A 21738-nucleotide genomic window follows, 5' to 3' on the forward strand; every position below is an offset into this window, starting at 1 on the left:
GAACAACTTGAAACATCGAGACAATATAAAATTGGCGAATGGGATCTTAAACGAAAGCGAAACCATAAACTTTTTCTTTTAAAGTAGTAAATTTATCAATTTCTGTTATGATTTATATTAATTTAATCATTTCAGATAGACCACGATATGTTATAGTTTATTTATAAAGTCTTTTTCAGTTCTCATATATCCACTGAAACCTTATGTATATCTTGCTATTTTCATGCTTTTTACTTATAAATAGTTCTTTTTATTAGATCACAGATTCTTGTAAGGAATTTTCAGTCAATTAGTCAATTTTTGAAATAATATATTCGTAATATAAAACAACATCAGAGAGATCGACATTCAATATCTTATTTATTCTTATATTTCATATGCGTGTAAGAAGATACGGTTGTCTGCCCTCAGGAATACGGAATACTTCTATCATTTCATCCCATAAACATAGCAATAGCTACGATCAGGAATTCTAAGTCATAAATCTGAACGACTGCCATATAAACAAATGAATTCGAATATGTATTCTACATATGAGATACGGAGAAATATTTTGCAAAAGTCGGTTTAGCATTCTCTGTGCGGTACTGATATCGATCCTATTTTACGAATCTGGGAAAACTTTGGATGTATAAAGCGTTGGACTATAGTTAAGTGGTTTATTGTTTACCACTATCGACACATGCTGATGCATCTAAGGCATAATTTACTTCTTGAAGGAGTTTTTGTTTTCATCAAAAAATTGGATTCGCTAATTTTATGTTTTCTCGACGTTTCAAGCCATTCTAAATCGAATGAGACCAAATTTGGAAAAAATATGTGTGTGTATGTGAACAGATTTTTTACAAAGGCATCTAAATGTTATAGAGGATTGGACAAAAAATTGAGAATAGAGCAAGTCTAACCATCTAACGTTTACACTGAACAAGACAACATGCCCAGGAGTGCATTTTTATGCCTAAGCAAATCCAAATACTGATTGTGTCAAATATCCAGGTAGATCGCAGACTGACGTGGAAGGATCATATTCGCGCAAAATTAGAAACTATAAAAATTCGCACCACTGATCTATACTGGTTTCTGGGACGCAAGTCAGTTATATTTATTGAAAATAAACTACTAATTTACAAGATGGTAATAAAACCAATATGGACTTATGGCATGCAATTGTGGGGCTGTGCAAGCAAATAAAACATTGTGCTAATGCAACTTGCCCAGTCGAAAATATTAAGACAGATTACTGATGCTCCATGGTTTCTTAAGCAATAAGACCTTACACGACGATCTTCATATTGAATTTATAAATAGAGTTAAAAAAATCAACAGTGTCAAACATTTTCATAAACTAAAACATCATTCAAACTCTATAGTCATTCAGCTTCTTGAGACACCAATTTCAAGAAGACTGAAGAAGAAGCTGTCCAATGATAATATTTACGACTTTTAGCACTTCCATATTTTTGCACATATGAACAGTATTGGTGATTTTACTTATTGGAGTGATTATCCATCTATCGATATAATATATCTGTGTGTGTCTGTGTAAGAGTGAATGATATAAGCCAAAATAGCTTAAAGAATTGTACTGTATTCTGATTGCTATTAAAAATATAATTAAAAAAATTTTTTTAAAAAATAAAATTGTTTACCACATATTTGACATTACTTGAAAATCTGACACTTGCTACATTCGCTGACGAATTGCCATACTAAGTAGTAATCACAGTGCTGATCAAGCTTCCCGACAAACGCAAGACATATCAATAACTACAAATGTGGCTTGCCAATGGAAGATTTGCATAAATGAACCAAATCAGCTCAACACATTTACCTGAGAGAGGGTAACTGTCTTCCAATTTATTTAAACAACGTCCAGATTCCGAAACAAACATAGTGAATATCTTGGTCTTCATTTAGATAGCAGAATTACTTGGAAAAGCCACATAAAAACAAAAAAAAAGCAGCAAAAATAATGATCAAAATGAAAGAATTTGATTGGCTTCTGCGTAAAAGTCAAGCTCGCTGTGAAAATAATTTGCTGCTATATAAATCAATTATCAAACCAATCTGGACTTACGGAATTGAGCTGGGGATGTGCTTACAAATCTAATATAGCCATAATGCAGAGAACTCAGTCAAAAATTTTACGTACAATTCTTAATTCTCGATGGTACGTAACAAATGAAACCATTCACAGCGACCTCAAGATGAAAACGGTGCATTTAACTTTCCAAGAATTCAATGAAAATACAAACGCAAACTGGACTCACATTCGAACCCCTATATGTTGAAACTACTAAACCTCATGGTATAAGAAGATTGAAACGACAATGGCTTTAGACTTAGTCTTAGATTAGGTCTAATATAATATTATTATAGCAATTGTTAAACTGAGAAGACCCATTGGAGCTCTTCTTAGGCTTCGCTCTTACATTGTCATTTTAGCTCATAGGAATCTTAATGTATTTCTGATTGCTAAATAAATGAGTTAAAAAAAAAAAAAAAAAAAAAATATTGACATTTGTCAAGATAGCTAAATCTTACATTGTCATAAATAACCTTGAAGTTCACAGTCTGGTACTGCTGCAAATTATATGGTTTTTCATTCTATCAACCAATCGATTTTTAACAAGCGGCCGTACACAATATACTAAATATAAATATTTTACCATATTCAGCACACAAATTTATTACTTTAGATATTCATGTACCGAACCTAATATAGTCCGGCTCTTTGTCTAGTTCTGCACATTGTGCTCTCGCCCGCCTCCGGCATGAGTCGCGTGTAATTCCGGGGCGATAGCGCCGCGTAATCGAAATTCGCTTGTTATTCCACGGTTATTATTACATCAGGTGTATGGACTGTCTGATAATTGGACGGAACACATTTTCACTATTTCACAGACATCATTTGCGAATAATACAAAACGCAATACAACTGTTATCAAATTAGTACTTTGGACTTTGCTTGTACTATTATGTTTTTACATGTTGCGGATATTAATTCTTATTATGTGTACTAATAATTAAATTCAGTGCCTTCGAGGATTAAATGTGCGCTGATTGCTAAAAACTGTTGTACCAAAGTATTTAATTGTCTTATTTTGTTTCTGAATAGTTGCAGTATGATGCAAAAAGAATATGAATTTAATGGAGGTTCAAGTACATCAATATGCTTGAAACAAAAGTAGATTTTGAAATATATTAGATACTAGCAAACTCACAGCGAACTCCGTTTCGCCACAGATGGTTTCGTGAGAAAGATGAAAAATTTTTTTTGTGTTTTATTTGAAAAGGAAATGAGTAGCTGTGAAACAATGTTTCTACCGGCACCATCTACTTAAAATATGGTTTGTAGTACATGCTAAGTATCAGAGATGATGTTGTATGTGAAAAAAGATTTTTCTGCTTTTTGTTGAAATTTTCTTCAATTTTCTTTTGCTATAACCTCACGGAGCCCGAGACCTTTCCAACGAATGCAAAATCGTCGAAATCGGTTTGTACGTTCTGGAGTTATATCTTCAGGAAGGAAAACCCGACTTATTTTTATATAATAGATAATGTTATGGCTGATCATAATATAAGTTAGATTCTGATTTTTTTATAAAATCTTTATAAAATATAGAGTATTATATCTGTTTGAAAATGTACCGTAACATAGCTATTATTTTCTTTTAAATTATCAGTAAGACGTTGGCTCTATTTTCCCTGTCGTTCCATTTTACTCCGCCAATAGGGTGAAAAAGACTAGGTGACAAATTTTTATATATCTGTAATAATATATAGCTGAATGTACTGTGTACAGTTTGCTATAAAAAATAAACTAAAAAAAAATTTGTTTTTTAAAAAACAGCAAAAAAACACATTTCTACAATATTGTATTAGCTAAAAGTTTTGCTGAACATAATCAGATAGTTACGTGTTATTTGTTTTGATATAATTGGTTTGGTTTTCACAATATTATGGCTCAAAGACAAATTGGACCATTGTGCCCTTTCCTACCATATATTGAAATGAAAAAATAATAACTGTTAGTAAAAATGACTTACTTAAAAAACTAAAACAATGTATAAATAGAATTACAGTATAAATGAACAAGCAGGCTTTTGAGTTTAATTATCATCGTGTAATGCCAAATTGTAATTAATATTGTTAATTGAATTGTTGTGGCGTTTGTAAAATTGCCATATTAACTTAATGTATTATTGAACTAATTGTAATTAGTGCTCCACCTGAAGAAAGATTTATAATCTGAAAGTACTATATTTTTTAATCTATTGCTCCTTGCTTAATTTTATTCAAGCACTTAAATACCTATATTGATTATTCATCGCAAATACTTTTTTTCGAACTAATAAGCGACTTTGAGTTCAAAGGATATTGATTCGTATTGATGGGAAGACAGGTTCACCTACTTCGGCAAAAGCAAACTCTTTTCGTAAATTTAAAATAAACTTTTATTTTTTATTCAATTTTCTGTATCTAATATTTATTTACAAAATAGTTTATTTCAGCAATTCGCCTGAAGGCATAATTTCATACATTATTAGTTTAAATTTTATGTTGTTTTGAACCATATTTGTTAACTATTATAGAGCACATGTTGCAAGAGCATAAATGTTTTGCTTCTATCCCTAACCAGCATCAGAATTAACTATAGTTAAACTAATAGTTGTAAAGTACACAATGAACTTCTATGACCAAGTTTCTGTTTAGCATGCACATTCAACATATATACGTTAAATGATTTTTTTATATAAAGATTACCAATTATTCAGTTTTATTATCTGCCGTACATTACAAACTAAAAACTTCTAGTATTTAGAATTCTTCCCTAAACTTTCTTAACTAGTTGGGTACCTGGAACCGGAATTGTTGCATCGATACATGTCGAATTAACTTTCCAAAAGTTAGGAATAAGTGAACCCTCGCCGGAAAAGTTTAAAAAGGATGTTGTTAAATCATTTTAATTATGTACTTTGTAGTTTCTCTATTTCATTTTGAAATAAGTCGCAATTCACCTTTAGCCAAGATGTATAAACTTCTTCATGCATAAAACTTGATCAACAAAAATTGAATGCTATAAGATACAATTAAAGTTTATTCCATGTTGAACTTTTCAGTGACGGTTCAATGAAGCATTCGTGAAATGCGTAGGAAAAATAAAAATTGCAAATCGATTTTTGCAGGAAAAAGTTCGAATTTTGTAAAATATCTAAGAGATTTACTTAGTATATTTTTCATTAAATATTGTGATAGTTCCATATTTTCTTTCTATTATTCTATCTAAAATTTTGCAAAATTTAATTAAACCTGATAAAATTATTCACAGAATTCATACTTATGAATTCAATTTACGTTTACCGTGCCTTTGAAAATTAATTGAATAGATTTGTTGATTAATTAGACCAATATCACTCAAAAACTTCAAAGGCCAAACTTGATTTGAACCCGAACCCCGGCAACTGTAGACTAACGGTAACCGCATTTGGATTTAATATTTACAATTATGACCAATAGCATACAAAAAAAGTTTGTTGTTGAGTTTAACTAAATATGAATAAACCAAATATGCAATATAAATGCAAATTTTCGATCTTTAGCCGCTCAGATTCCGCACTAAATCAATTCTACCGTATTTACACAAAAAGCGCGATGTTGCCACTCTGAACAAACAACCAATTACTGATACGCGAGACTGCAATTTGAAAAAATCCACTCACACGAAATAATGATTCTGTTCACAGACAAACTAATTGCATGTCACAAAAATAATGTTTGTTTTGATATTTATTTAACTGTTTTACGATCGTTTATAACGTTTGTGCGATAAATTATCGAGGAGATAAACACACACAAATTCCCTTGATAATCATTAATGGTTTATTATTATGTTTCATGTTGCCCTCTAAAAAACTGAATTAATTGCTAGTATAATTAAGAAAAAAATATTTTAGAATCAAAAATATTTAAAAATTTTATTGGAAAAATATTTATGACTTTCATGTCGATAATGTTAAAATAAATATATAAAATCTGTTTGATCATGCAACAATACATCTACTGTGAAAAACATTTAATTTCTTAATATTATCAATATTTAAAAATAATAATTAATCAACAAATAAGTAATATTAATAAATCTTTAAATGCACATTATAAAGAGTATAGAATTTGCTATTAAAATTGCAAGAGGTTCAAAAAGCCAGTGATAAAATATTCAGATTTTTTTCATAATTCATCTGTCCTCTATCCTTCCATAAATATATATTATCATTTTCCACCGTGCCAGGTATTTCATAGCAGTTACATTTGAATAATAACTTTTGGCGAAAAGAAGGTACGATACACGTGTAATGTAAGCCAGGGTAAGATTTCGAGAATTTGTCGTATGAGTTAACTTTCCAACATCATACGAGAAGAACGGATTTCGAATAATTCCGTCTGAGAGAGGCTGCTCGCCCAGAGGCTTAATTATGGCACAAAGAGGGAAAATTTATTTTATACCTTTATATGCGCATATTAATATTTATATGTTGCTGTCAAGTTGAAAAGGAAGGTGGAATATTTTGAAAATAAAGCATAATAATGTAAACAGGTTGTTATTTTCGTAACAATTGTTAGTCGTGTGATTCACGTTTGACATTTTTGTATATTGTTAGAGTTCGTGGAATTTTATGAGGCTTTTAAAAAAATTGTTTTATTTCACTGTTCCTTTTGAACAATGACTTTGTGTCATGTTTCAAGCATCATCATCATCTTACTTCCATCTCCACTTCCATCATCTCACTTTCATAAAACTTCTGGTTTTTATTAGCTAAAAACTGAATTAGGAACAATTTGAGACCGTCACAATCATTGAGTTATTTACCCTAAATGAATTTAGTATAGATAGAAACAAAAAGTAATCAGAACGGATGAAAATCCCAATCAAGTTCCAGCAATTTTTACTGGATGGCCAAAGATATGTGATGTCAATAATGGAATTTTGATTTGCCAATTTAGGGCGATTTATTCAGTTGCATTGCTTAATTTTGTTAGTTTTGAAAGACATCAGAATTTATTATTCGATTGGTAATGAAAGTTCAAAGTAGACAATTTCTTTCTTCAACTCGACGACCAATCTTTTTTCGTCTTTGAGTGAAAAATCGCCAAAAACCAATTTTGACATTCCCGTTTTTTTTAAGAAATCGTCATCAGAAAAAAACAAAAAAAAATGTTTGAGTACTACTGATTCGTATCGTCGAAGAAAATCTATCTTTGCTGCCATATCTGGGTGACGACGCCACTAGGCACGAGTGGAAGCTATTCATTTCGTCGCCCTGAACTTTCATCTAGAAGAAATATTTCTTATTCTATAGAATTCGTATAATGTGGGAGACAGACATTGTATTGTACCCTTTATGCTATCATAGTATCACTTCAATGACTTACGCAATGTCCTGAATTCATGATTCATTTTATATCTGCCGAGAGAATTCTGCCATGGGGTATAAATTCATTAGTTTGCTGGATCGAAACTTCAGAAGTAATGGAATCATTACTGTGAAAATAGGGAACAGACGAAAATTTTCATAACCAATTATGTCTAATACAAGCTTGGATGACCTAATTTCACTATTTTTAGTTACATGATTTTTCTATGATTTGAGAAGTTTAGTAGGTCGAACTTTTTTTATTCCATACAATTATGAGTTACGGGTGTGGAAATTGAATGTGTACTAGAAAAGAGATATTATGTATTTATAGTATGAGGCGAAAAAGTCAGTATTTATGGTCTTGATATTGTAACGGAGAATAATGTGCAATTTTGTTTTTGTCGTTCCCGTTCTGGTGCTTTTAATATCAACAGAAAAAATATATAGTATTATTTGTGGATAAAAATCGTCTATATACATGTATGGATATATGGATTTTGCACTGTGTGCTTGGGAATGCATATAGAGAATCAAAAGTTATGTTTTCGTTATGGACCTAATTGGTGCATTTACTGTTTTATATATTACGTATATAATAAAAGGACATCAATCCAATTATTAACAAAGAATCAAGTTAAGTAGGCTAGCATTGCTGGTTTTTAGTCATATTTTGTCTTTTATCTTTGAGCAATGATATTGAGAAAACCAAACCAAGTATATCACAACAAATACCATATATCAAATAAACAACTATCTGACTATGTTCAGTAAAACTCCCAGTCAATTCATAAATGTAGTAATGAGTTTTTTGCTGTTTTTAAAAATTTGTCCTCTGGTCATTTTTACTCCAAAAGCTGGCAAACAAGTTTAATGTCTTATTTTGGTAAATAATCGTTTTTCTGATCCAATTATGGTTTAATTACAGTTGCAAACCTTGCCCGGTGGTGACGCCTACATTCCTTTGCGGGGCCGACAATAGGACCTATAGTTCTCTTTGCCGTTTGGACTATCACAATTGCATACATCAGACGGCAATCAAAGTGGCATGCAAAGGATTTTGTCCTTGCAAAGGTGAGACCGAATGTTCAATTCGAATTATTCATGACCGTTACAATGCTAATATGTATCGGGGTGTTTAAGTTTAATTCTTTATTTATATATGATGGTAAAAACTTGCAAAGATAGAATTTTGTTACATATAATTTACTTAATATTTCATATCAATTCACATCTATATATGCATATTTTTTTTAGAATTAAAATTTTTGTAATATAATTTACTTGATATTTAAAAAAAAATGATGACTATGCGATTTTTAATATGATAATTACATTATCACGTTTCTTCGTAAAATTACAGTAAAACATTGATGGTTTTCTATGTCAAAATTTAGCTTTTCTTAACGACTTAACAAGCCTCCTTAGAAAAACATTAGAGAAGCTGATTCTAAATCAGCAAAATCGTAAAATAGACCAATGTTATGGCAAGGCCATAATACTTAGCACTTTTCATACAAAATGGTACTAAATACTGCCAAAATGTTATGTAATTACTGTGCGATCATCGTTTTATACATAAAATGTAACTTCACTCACATATTGTTGTATATGTAATATGCCACATCACAAAGATGCAGCTATGAAAACATTTTTTTGACATTTATTATTATTTCATATGAGTACCATTTGTGTTTAGTACCATTTTATATGAGGTAAAATACACGTAACATAGCCTTGCCATAACATTGATCTATTTTACGGTAGAATCGTCTTTAGAATCTATTACATTCTATCAACAAAGAAAAAATAAGACATTCCTAATATCTGTAGGATTTACTTGAGAACATATTTGGTAACCTAAATTCTCTTATAAAGTTTGGAAAATTAGGTCAAAGGTAGGAGCATTTGATTGCGATTTCAACTCTATATAAATATAAATCTATCTTATTCCACATGCACCTAATTCTTAGTTACTTTCAATTAAATTAATAGTGTCATACTCTAACTTATGAACAAGTAAATATTATTAAATTAATTAAAATTAAACATATGTAGAAAATATTGATGTGATATTCTCAATCTATGTTTTATAGAACTGAATATTCCCTCTCAAATATTTCTGAACATTTTGGCATACCTTAGAAAAAATGGATGTGTGCGTGTATGTGTGTATGAATTTTTCGTCCACGTTTTCGGGCGTACGGGTCAACCGATTTCAGGAATTTCCGAATGGTTCAGAAAGCATTCAATTCCTATTGATAGGGAGATGTGTTGATTAGTTTTTGGCAAAAGTTGGTGCAATCGTTTGAAGCTTCAGAGCAAAAAGAGTACAGAAAATGGAAATCGAGTTTTTAAGAAAACTGAGCATCCGATTAAAATAATCCATAAACATTTAATTGGTAATGTTGGAAATAAGTGGCAAAAACAGGTCCAGCCGTTTCGGAGATACGGAGCAAAATGTGCAAAAAATTGCAGTTTTTGAGAGAAATAAGCTGTTGTGACCCAATGGTTTAACTATAACTAATATATTACTAACTATAATATAAGCTACGCATATATTCAATTCTCAGTTTCTCAACATTGTATTCATCCCAAGAACTTGTTACATTGTATTAAGTCATATCGAGTAACAAAAGTATTATAATCAGAAATGGGATCCATGAACTTTTTCTTAATGCGTACGTGATTCTCTGCATACGACACATTAATTCCTATGAATTTCGATCGGTGAATCACATAATTTGCACTCACACATATAAATGAATTTAGTTTATCATATCCTAAAGGAGTAAAGCCCCTCTTCTAAATAAAAGGTTATATAAAGCCAAAATGGAATTTTAAGTTGCTCAGTTGTGTAATTTTCGTATAGACGACAGCATCTCAGAGTATTAATGAACGGGAAAAATAAAAAGTATTCATGAAAAATATTGTGTTTAATTTGAAATTATTATGATATTACTATAACATCTAACGAAATTGGTTGATGAAGAAAAGAGCTATTCGGCGCCCAACAAAGCATTCGATTTGAATGATTCAAAAAAACTTTCTGCTTGTGTAGACGCAACGATTGTTTTTGGAAAAAATATTTCAATTTTTTTTTTGTTTTGAATATCGAAAATAATTCATATTTCCAATGTTTTAATTCGATACGGGAAGTTTTAGCAATTAATTTCAAAGCATGATGCCTTACACCACATAGTCCATCAAATATCGAATGTATTTTATATATATTATCAGAGCAATGATGACAATAAAAATATTCGAAATGGACCGACAAATATCGTAAAAGTGTACTTTACCGCTTTCATATATTTTGCCATTTGAAGATTCTGTGTTTGCTAGTGTCCAATATATTTTGTATTTGCATAAGGTACACGTTCTACTGGAGCAGTTTTATGAATATTATAGCATTGCATTTTGCCCTTAACCGTATACTTCATGCACCGCACTCATTTTTGCCACATGCTCACAAAGACATGAGGAGTAATGTTCTGTCAAGAGTAAATATGCTATAAATAGTTGAAACGTGTACCTATATTATCGTTTAGAATAAAGGTTCTAAAGTTGTTTAATATTTGATGCACTAAACTTATTGCATCTCAAAAAATAGGGTTGGACAGGGCACAAAGGTCCAGTTTGGCTTTAAGTAATTATACTTACTAAGTCAAATAAATTACATCAAAACACATAACACAAATCAAACAGTCAACTATCGAACTATGTTCAAAAAAATTCCCAGTTATTTCCTAATTATAAAAATGTGTTTTTTACTATTTTTCTAAAACTTGTAATCCGTCCCTTTTTACCCAAAAGTTTGGGTAAAAATGGGACAGCCAGGCGGCAAACAGATCCAATGACTTATTTTAAATTTAAAAAAAAATTCACGAAATAATAGCTATGTTATTTAGTCAATTCAAATATAGATTTATATTACTTAATCGCATATAGTGCTTGAAACAAAAAGAAATAAACTACGCCGATTCCATATTCATACGTCTGTTTGTGCGTCTCTTCTCATAGCCCCTGTGGCCTAATGGATAAGGCATCGGCCTCCTAAGCCGGGGACTGTGGGTTCGAGTCCCACCAGGGGTACGAAAATATTTTTTTTTATTCTAAATTGAAGTAATTTTAACTATTTTGCCTTTAAATTATTTAATTTGTTGTTAAAAATTAAAATAAAATATTATTTCAGGTGCCGAATAACAAAAATTAAATTTCATTCGTTTCATTCGTATGAATTTTTATTACAACTTCTCTAATATACTGTCGATTCTCTTCTTGATGTGTTAATTTTTTTACAAATTTAAATAATTTATAATATTATTTATTATAATTTAATGATTAGAGATTAATAGATTAATAGCTTTTTGAAATATCATCAAAGCAAAGTCAAATTGCTCGTATAACTTTGTTTAGATGACTTGCAATATTAAAAAAGAAACCATATTACTATTTTTAATATTTATTTATAGCTTTATTTATGATTTTAGCATCAGTTATATTCTAGTTAAAAAATCTAAATTTGTAAATAAGATTTTTTAAATTTTCACCTTGTTTACTTTTCGAAAAAGTTTATGTTTTTGCTAGGAAATCTGATCTGCTACTTTCATGTTTTCTTGTCGTTTCAAGCCATTCTGAATCGTTTGTCGCCCTGGATGATTTCTTGATTTACTCTATGGCTCTACTGATTCCAATAACTTAAAATCCATTTGATAAAACTCGATGAGTACTCTCGATGATTAGTTTTACGAGAAAGATCGGCTGGGCCGTTTCTTCACTATTAAGTGTTAAACCTTTTTTGATGATTTTAATAAGTTCTACATATTGATATTCTAAAATATTACAGGTCTACCAAAAGTAGCTGAATTATAAAAAAAATTTTAAGTTTTGATATCAATTAGAAATCGATCTGACTAGTTTTTAATGAAACGGAAAATCTTTACTTTCAAAATCAAAAAAAGTTGAAAATGTTACACAATGTTTATCGTCACATTTTAAAAAGTTTTTGATCTCAACCTAGATCTCTCATTGATTGGGAAGTTTATGAAACTAATCTTAGTGCAAAATGCCACTATCTAGTTTAGTCTATTTATTTATTTGATACGTACATAAAAATATTGTTTTTAGATAATAATTATTATTTTATGCAAACATTTGAAAACTCTGCTTCTGAATATAGGGCATAAATGCATGAATATAGTGCATAAATGCATTTCCTTTATGTACAAGTTATGTACGTACACATGCTTTCGAATATTCTAATATCATAATCCTGTTATATTAAAATCTATGTAGTTTAATTTAATCTCAAACCAAGAACACAAATCTTATTAAATTAAATTTCATTAAAACTTTGCTTTAGCATCTACTTCTAATATATCTTGTAAGAGACATTTAAACTTAGGCATTACGTCATTAATTTTAAAATTCACATAAAACAAATTATGTCATGTTTTGCTGAAAATACAGATATTTTTTTTTTCATATAATTAGGATTTCCTATTTATTGCCAGTGAAATAATTAATTAAAGTTAATGTAATTAACAGAAGTATGCAATAAAATAAAACTATAAGTGCAATTACTAAATACAATATTTAAAGAACCCAACACTTGTTTTGAATTGATTTCATTATGATGCTCTGATAATCAAAATTAAATCATAAAATTATAAATTCTATATGTAATTATGGCTAAAATGAAATATTCTTATGAATACAAAATGTGTGAAAACATGCTTAAGACATAACTCATTTTTATCTATTAGCATTATTTTTTCTATCAAATTATTAGGCTTATTTTTGGATAAGATTTTACTTTTAACTCACAATTATTGTAAAATGAATTAATTTGCTTCAATTTCAAGAAATCAAATAACTATCTTATGTTAAACTTATCTAAAATTGCATAACGGTATAACCTAAATGTGGCCAGTGGAATTGCTCTCTTATATTTCGTGCCACCCGAAGAAAATAATTTCATCTTACTTAGTTATTAAGTGGTGAGGCAGGATGAAAATCTCATCAGATAATATTTTAGCATTTCATTGTATCAATTACTTTTCCAAATTGTATCAAACCTTTTCACTGATAAATCAATATATCATGTTTTGTAACATTGTATTTTCTCAGACACAACGGATGCTCATCTGCGCAAAAAGCAACGCCAAGCGGAACGCATCAACAATTTTATGACGAAGTACAAGAACACCATCGATAAAGATGCCCGTTCGAAGAAAACTGCTCAATATACGTTCACACCTGAGGATTTCAAATTCGAAAACAAACACTACAAATATATTAAATACACCAAATATAACAAGGTAAGGATGATTAAAAAAAATCATATTTTTTCAAGTTATAGAGTACATCGAGTGTGTCAACCGATGCTTCTAAATTTACCAATATGAGTTAATTTATTGAGAATTTTATTCTGTTGTTGTAATATTTAGTTCTTCAGATTTTTCTTTATTTTCTAATTTTTGAAAATGTTTCTAATGATAACGTTTGGAAAAACTTGTGTAACACATACTTGGGCGTCTTGCTGTCTCATACAGAAGAGTCAGTTCTACGGAAAATACTCTCAAAGCGAAAAAATCTTACTCTCATATATTTTTAATTCGTTCCGATCACAACATCAAACTTAAGTAATTTAGCTTATAAATAAACTTCTACTCTACTTTTCTCAACGGCTAATTTGTAGCCAACATACATTCTATAGCTGGTATTTGTTACATTAGGACAACCCAGTGGTCAACCACTATTCTTTTCATATTTACACAATTCATAGATATAGGATATATCCATCATATGCTTAATGCATTACTTATAAACTAGTGCGTTAATTTAATTATCATTGATTTTTAAGTCTTAATTCATATGTATCAGAGTTTGGTGATCAGAATGCCCTTCATTTTTTTTGTATTTCATCAATTAGAAATATAATTTTTTTGTAAATATCAAAATAAAGTCTGACACTTAATATTGTTTACTACCACTGCCCAATGGCCATTATTTCTTGGTTTGCTTTATTTATATCGTAAGATATCGTCTATCTATGATTTCGATGATTTTCCAAGTTATTTTTGTATTTCCGGACTCGTTTTTGTTTTGTTCCATATACAGTTCTGATTTTTATATCATTGTATACAAGTCGTTTTGTAGCATTTCAAGACGAGTTGAAAATTGCTGTTATGGTTTTTGCCAATGGCTTTAGATATATTATTTCTCAGGTTGATTTTAAGCAAACCAATACAGTTTAGTGTAGAAGTAATATGAAAATTTGTATGTCTTTTTTTTCAATAATTTTTTTAATATATACACTATAGTGAGATAGGAAAAAATATATTTTGGAGTCGTTTTAGAGATCATCTCAAATCATGAATATGTTTTCATGAATATTTTTATTCTAAAACTATAGATTTACAAAACAGAACATCAATCTGACTAAAAGAATCTATATTCAAATAAAATACGTTGGTCTTTATTTGGCTGGAAGTTCAAATACAGTTGCATCTGCTTTCTATGACAAAATGTTTAATTAGTTTTAATTATTCGATAATTCGGAGTCATTATTTTAGAAGCCAGTATTTTAGATACTTATTTCCATTATCTTATCTGTAGGTTTGACTAGTAGTAGGTATATTTGAATCTTGTTTATATTATATAGTTAAGTTTAGTACCTAATATGAAAATTTCTTAAAAAAATTACTCCCATAGAGGTAAAACAATGCATATCAAACAAACTACTAAATGATGAAATTTTCGAAAGCTTTTGTAAAAGTATACTATTCTGAGATTTGAAAAAATGCATATATTCCAAATCTATTTTTTTTTATTTTGAGTATTAATTCTCAATTAACATATTTTTAAAACCAAAATATTTCCAAATTGTACCTCTTTCCTATTAGTAGTCCACGATTTTAATTTGACATCATATTCAAATGGAGTAAAATTTGTTAATAAAAACACTAATATAGACTCTAGTAGGTTAGATTCTACTTGATCTTTTTAAACTTTTTAACTTCACGTAATCAATTCCAACTTCAATACATAATGCTCACTTTATTTGTTGAAACTTTAATTCACCCTTCATTATACGCTTCTGGATTAATATTGTTTTCATTACCATTATTATTACTTCACTTAAAGTTTGTTGCAAAATCATTCCAAAAGCTATTTATTAATATAATTAGTTGGCGGCTCATTATTTTATTTCGTATTTTGTCGGAACCTTAATTCTAAGTTTTGCAGAAGTCAGCAACAATAACGCAAGTTATTCCGAAGTTACATCGAAGTCATAACTATTAATTCTCTTTTGAATATTCCATTATCGCGTTGAGAAACTTTAAGCCCATTCAGTCCAATAGAACTTTCCATATATAATACTACGAATTATTATCGATAAGAAGTTTGGGTCGTATATTTGGTAAATGTAGCTATTTAATAGCTCATTGTATTGCAACTAATTGTGGTAAGGGGATGGATCTCCACATGCTATGTAAAGGAAAATAATTTTGAAACAATATTTAACTTTTTGGCTTATTGTGTTGTTTCCCTTAATAATTTTTGAAGAATTTTGGTAAATGTTTTACTATATATAAATACTTTACTTTGATAAATATATATGCAACTTCTACTTAAAATGCAAATTTCATTGGTATATCTTATACAAAGATCACACTCCATATAACCATCATAAGCAACTTCGTCAGGAGCTTTCATCGTCAGAGCTGGAATAACTATTAACTTAATTAAATTTTTGTAAAATTGCCTTTTCAACTTATTTTATTTATTTGTCAGTGTAAAAATTCAGGTGGTTCTTATTACTCCAGCCACATGTAAGCTGTAAGTCGTACAAATGATATAAGTACTATCAAAAAGCTGAAATTATTTTTATAATTCTTCATATAATTTATTCATTTCTTTGTTGATAAAATCGTACATAAAATCATTATTAAATTTAGCTTTTCACATTCGCTATGTTTACTAATCGAATGTGAACTGTAGGTTATATAAATCATAAATAACTGATAAAATCAAAGGTTGAGAATATTAGATTACTAAGTTACGTGTTGTAAAATCCTTTTGCCTATACACTTTATAAAAATATTGTTTCAAGGTTGATTTTTATCACACGCCATCAAGAATACAAGCATACGAAAATAAACTTTACTTAAATCATGTGGAAAGCTGAAAAGCTCAACTTTGTTATGAGTCAAGAGAAAAAACACGGTTGGTAATTTGCATAAGCAAATTTTAAAAACTTGTTTTTATATTCAAATCTTCTTGTTTTTTGCGCAATTGCATTTTTTCAAAATATTCTAAGAATCTGTATAGTTTAAATTTATTTTTGAAACTTATTTCTCGTAATTTCTTACTTTATCTGCTGGATTTCCACTACCATCGTGCAGAAATAATTAATAGTATTTATGCATTTATTTAAAAACTTGGGCAATTTACCTTTTGTGTTATGTTTTAATTTATAATGCATTTTTGCAGCCAAATGCAAAACCGTTAGTCACTTGCAATCTTCTTGCTCTCAACTCCTCAAATACTTGATAAATAGAATATGACATCTAATTAAGATATTTATTTCTAGGATAACAACATGATTTTCTCCGAAGACAAGGATAGGCAGCGTGGCTTCAACGATGCTACTCTTGACTTGAAAACTAACAGAAATCAAATTCCCACTAACGGAAATTCAAACACGAATCCCAACGGAAATAATGGAGTTGTCTGTTCCGCCTCTGCTCTTCAGTCGATGGGCAATAGACTCTTGGATTGGTTCTCGGTGGTCATGGCTGATTCTAAGAAACGACGAACCCATAATAAATCGAAAGGTAATTACAATATAATATCGGTAAATACTCTACATTTTATTTTTTTTTTCTCACAGGTGTCGTTTTCAAAACATTTTGATTTTGCATGCCTAGTCTAAAATTTATAATCAAAGTAACTTCTCTATTTTTTTAACTTACTGCAGGGTAAGGTGGGGTATAGATGTAAGCTATAACAGTCTCTTCACTTAAAAGTATATAAACATAAGTTTTATTAGCAACTTTTTCATTTTAATTGCACTTCAGTCAGATTGGTAGATTCTAACATGCCAGGGTTTGCTATTGCAAGCCATCGAGCACATCATTACGACATCAAAATAATAAAAAAAAATGATACCAACTTTGGAGTTATATATATAAATCTACCTGAGGCTTCGGATTTATTGTTGTAATTTTAAGGGGCACAACTAGTGTGAAATTTTCAAAAAATCGAATTTTCGATTTTTCCATATTTCGATAGGTTATACCTTTAAAAATAACATACCAAAATTTTAAATCGATATCTTAAATAGTTTTTGAGTCATAGCCATTTAAAGAGTATATATATAGTATATAGTATAACGATCATTTAATCTTTAAACGCGTTTTTCTCGAAACAGCATTTTTCGAATTTGCTGCAGCGATTACTCAAAAACAAATGATCCGATCACTATCGATTTTTTTTACATGTTCTATATATAATTCTCCGTAAAATGAACTATCGATTTTTTGATCGGATCAAAAATCGAATTTTGGCAGTCCAAAAACGTCCAAAATTTTGGGTAAAATTCGACTTTTTAAAAAAAAAACGCAGTCATTTTGTCAATTTTTGATTATTTTTCTTTATCGTAGTTCATTTTACAGACAATATTATCTAGTTTAACGAGATTTTTTTTTTAATTTCATCCACGTAGAAGGCCGGGGATCACTGCAGCAGTTAAGGGCCTTTTTTTGTCGCCCCTTTGGAGATTGACGATAACTTAAAAAATATTTAATTTTTTTCTTCAAAAATTTTACTATGTATTCTTAAAACATGTGTAAATATATTCTTAAAATTTTGAAATGATTGATAAAATAGTTTTTTTTTAATATAAATTCCCAAAAATCACCTTTTTTTAGGCGGTTACACTAGTTGTGCCCCTTAACACGTGGAAACAAAATCTAAATATCTACAATGGTACTGTGGCCATATACAGTTTTAGATGGAATTATTGCCAATCTTTTTATTTTATTTCAAGATCGATACAAATAATAGCATATCTCTACTCTCATAAACGTTAATAAATAATTTGTACCGGTTTTTCATCTTACAATGAGTAGTTAAACTATTCATATAATATTTCATGTCATTTACTGCCAACTTTATGAATAAAAGCATTGTTTTTATCAAAACTTGTACTTATAACTTTCGGAGTCAAAAAGTAAGACTAAGAAAGTTTAGACTTTTAAGTACTTATTAGCTACAATTTAGAATTTTTGAAATCTGTATGCTAAATTAACGTTTAGGATCGTCTAAAACCATACGAGGACTTCTAGGATCTACCATTGGTACTCTTAGTTTATTATTACTTATACTATTAAATTGTAATGACTATGTCAACTTATAGTGAAATCTGATCCTATTAATAAATATAATGAATTATGATAATGATTATGAATGAATTAACTTTTATGTGGTACATATTTCTATTATTATTATTATTTTTCCAGCTCGATTCCCAAGCGGTTGTAAATCCGAAGCAAGATGGATGTTCGGTCATTTGGATCTGGATGGCGATTCTATATTATCAGTTCAAGAATTATACGACCTGGAGCATGATCGCAGCGAACGTTGCATCAGACCCTTCTTAGAGAGATGCTCTGGTGAAGGGGGCAATGTGAGCCCCTCCGAGTGGTGCAGATGTTTCGAGAGGGCTGATAGACCTTGCGCTGCCGTCAAAAGGCGAGCTGTGGCAGAGATGTTGGGTAAAAATAATAGATAATTTAGTAATAGATAATTGGCTTAATTATGATTATACGAAAATATTTTTTTTAGGTGCATATTCACCCGATTGCGATGAACAAGGCTTTTATAAGAGCACACAATGCCATTCGTCGGTGGGCCTGTGCTGGTGCGTCGACAAACACGGCGTAGAGTTTGCGAACACGCGCACACGGGGAAAACCAGATTGTGGTGAGTTTTTGAAGATTAAATTCGTTGTAGGTATATTAAAAAAGCATGTTAATTCATAGATCTGTGTTTATTTCCATATTACCATATATTTCTCTTATTACACTCATTAGAACGTAAGACCGATTCCACAGAGGCCGTTTTGAACAAAGCAAGTTCTTCGTCGGCGCCTCTGGTCGACGAGTCCCTCAACGAGGACGACGACGAGGACGATGGTGACGACGCCGAAGGATCAGAGGGCAGCGCAGATCAGCCGCTTGACTTTTAATTCATTCATTGGTTTTAATAATAAATTGAATTTATAAAATTCGTTTACTGAAAAGTTGAGAAATATGTGAATATTTGTGATCATATGTTTTCATTTAAAAATTTTGTTTTCTATATAAATCGCACAACGGCTTCGGGAAAAGATGAAAGTCTTGGTTTAATTGCATACGGATTAATAAAATTTGATCGTAAAACTGTAATAAAGTTCTCAATTTTATAAAACTTATCGATGAGGGAAAATTTGATAGACAGTAAAATATAAAAATAGTGATCGAGGGTATGTTTAAATTTATGCACCGAAAATGCAATAAACAATAACGTTCTTCATTATCAGAAAACCGAATTAATATTATAAATAAATGTAAAATACTCAACGCCTTAAAAGTGTCTATTCTCGATTAATTCACCAGATTTATTTGTGTCTGTATGCAATTTAATCAAGACTGATTTCAATCAACTAATTTACTATGTGTCTCTATTAATGTTAAAAAGCATATTAAACGCACAGCTTTCTTTATATCCCAGCATTTGCATTTTCAACTTATTATGATTTGATCAACGTGATTATTGAATTAAACTGCCAGTAAATCAAAAGATTTTGATGCTCACAATATAAATTTGTTTTTCGTATTCAAATCGTACTTAATTTTAATAACGCTTTTCGAAATATTGTATTACCTAAGCATTTTTTATTTATAATTTTAGCAATTTAAAGCATTACAAGCTGTGTGTCTAAAATATGGTATTATTTCATTTCACAAATGCGTTGTGAGAAATATATTCGCATTTACATACATCCAACTAACAATACTTTCACCATTAATCACAAACAAAATAAAAATAAGCTCAACAATAATATTTTCTATTAACCTAAATAAATAATGACTTCATTAACCTAAACTTTAGATGAAATTCCATATTCCAATCTTGTTAATCATAATTACCGTCAATGTCTATTTACTGACCTTAAGGTTTGTGTGATAATATTTGATACAGATTTCGAATATTATGCCATATGATTCACGATGTATTCATATATACATATGTAAGTAAATATTTTTAAATTTTGCATATTCTTAGCTACAGATAAGTGCATATATTAATTTTTATATTCATAATAAACATATTACGATGAAAACGGTGTAGTAGGCAATATTCAAATTAAATGCGATAGGTGAAATTATAAATGTAGTGATATTTCAAAACTTCTTTACATATTCTTATACTACTTCAATTAATTAAAAGAGTGCTAGGGAACGATTTACTCAAAATATTTTTAATAAATTCTTAAAACTGAAAAAGTTCAAATCTGGCTTCCAGATTCTAATCTAAACTGAACATTATTTTTGTTATTGCCTTTGCAGTTAAAAAATTATTACTAATGCAGAGTAATTGATTTTAAACAAACTTCCAATTACTGGCAAAACACTTATATACTATTCTATTACAATAATTTGAGTATTTCGTTCACTAGTTCTTAAAATCTATTGCCTACAAATATTAATATAAGCGTTATTACATTCCATTTTGTACGTATATAAGATGTATTATTTTAGTTCTCACATTAATCTTAATGTTTTTATTATTTTAATAATTTCTGTTAAAGTTTTAACTTTTACAGTTAATAATCTAATAATATTATCACTACAATTTTCGTTGTGTTTATGGACTATACAAATTTAGATTTGCTTTTTACTTGCTTCTTAGATTTGCTAAACATATTAATATTTATATGTCTAGTATAAAATGTTATAGAGTTAGTTTATAGATTCATAAGATGAACTATAGGAATAAGTAAATATAAATATAGGTACTTGTATATTATTACTTTATTTGATTGTTTTAATATTAGTGTTATAGTAATGTCCCTAATAATTTAGTAATCAAATGCATAAAAAATTTGTGACTTTTACGACACAGATAATTAGCTCTAATTAATTAATAGCCACGGAATTAACAGTAAAAATGGAAGAAGTGTTTATTTTGATAATTTTTTGTTATCGTATAATGATAATTGAATTTTTCAACACTTATTTTTAACAATCTGCAAATATTTGCTCATATA

General features: G+C 29.4%; 1 protein-coding gene and 1 non-coding gene across 2 annotated transcripts; both read left to right on the top strand.

Moving 5' to 3' along the window:
• Positions 1-7485: 7485 nt before the first annotated feature.
• Positions 7486-20249, top strand: LOC113373516 (proteoglycan Cow-like). The gene is made up of 7 exons (XM_026613810.1): positions 7486-7490; positions 8344-8489; positions 13548-13738; positions 17017-17260; positions 18947-19201; positions 19272-19409; positions 19520-20249. The coding sequence occupies exons 1-7, from the start codon at positions 7486-7488 to the stop codon at positions 19672-19674; spliced, it is 1134 nt and encodes a 377-aa protein (XP_026469595.1). The 3' UTR covers positions 19675-20249.
• Trnar-ccu lies at positions 11438-11510 on the top strand. The gene has a single exon. It is a non-coding gene; the product is annotated as a tRNA-Arg (tRNA).
• Positions 20250-21738: the final 1489 nt, after the last annotated feature.

The sequence above is a fragment of the Ctenocephalides felis genome, unplaced genomic scaffold (genome assembly GCF_003426905.1).
Source record: "Ctenocephalides felis isolate EL2017-DRISC unplaced genomic scaffold, ASM342690v1 CF-g0.4_SCAFFOLD_01604, whole genome shotgun sequence".
NCBI classification, from domain to species: Eukaryota; Metazoa; Arthropoda; class Insecta; order Siphonaptera; family Pulicidae; genus Ctenocephalides; species Ctenocephalides felis.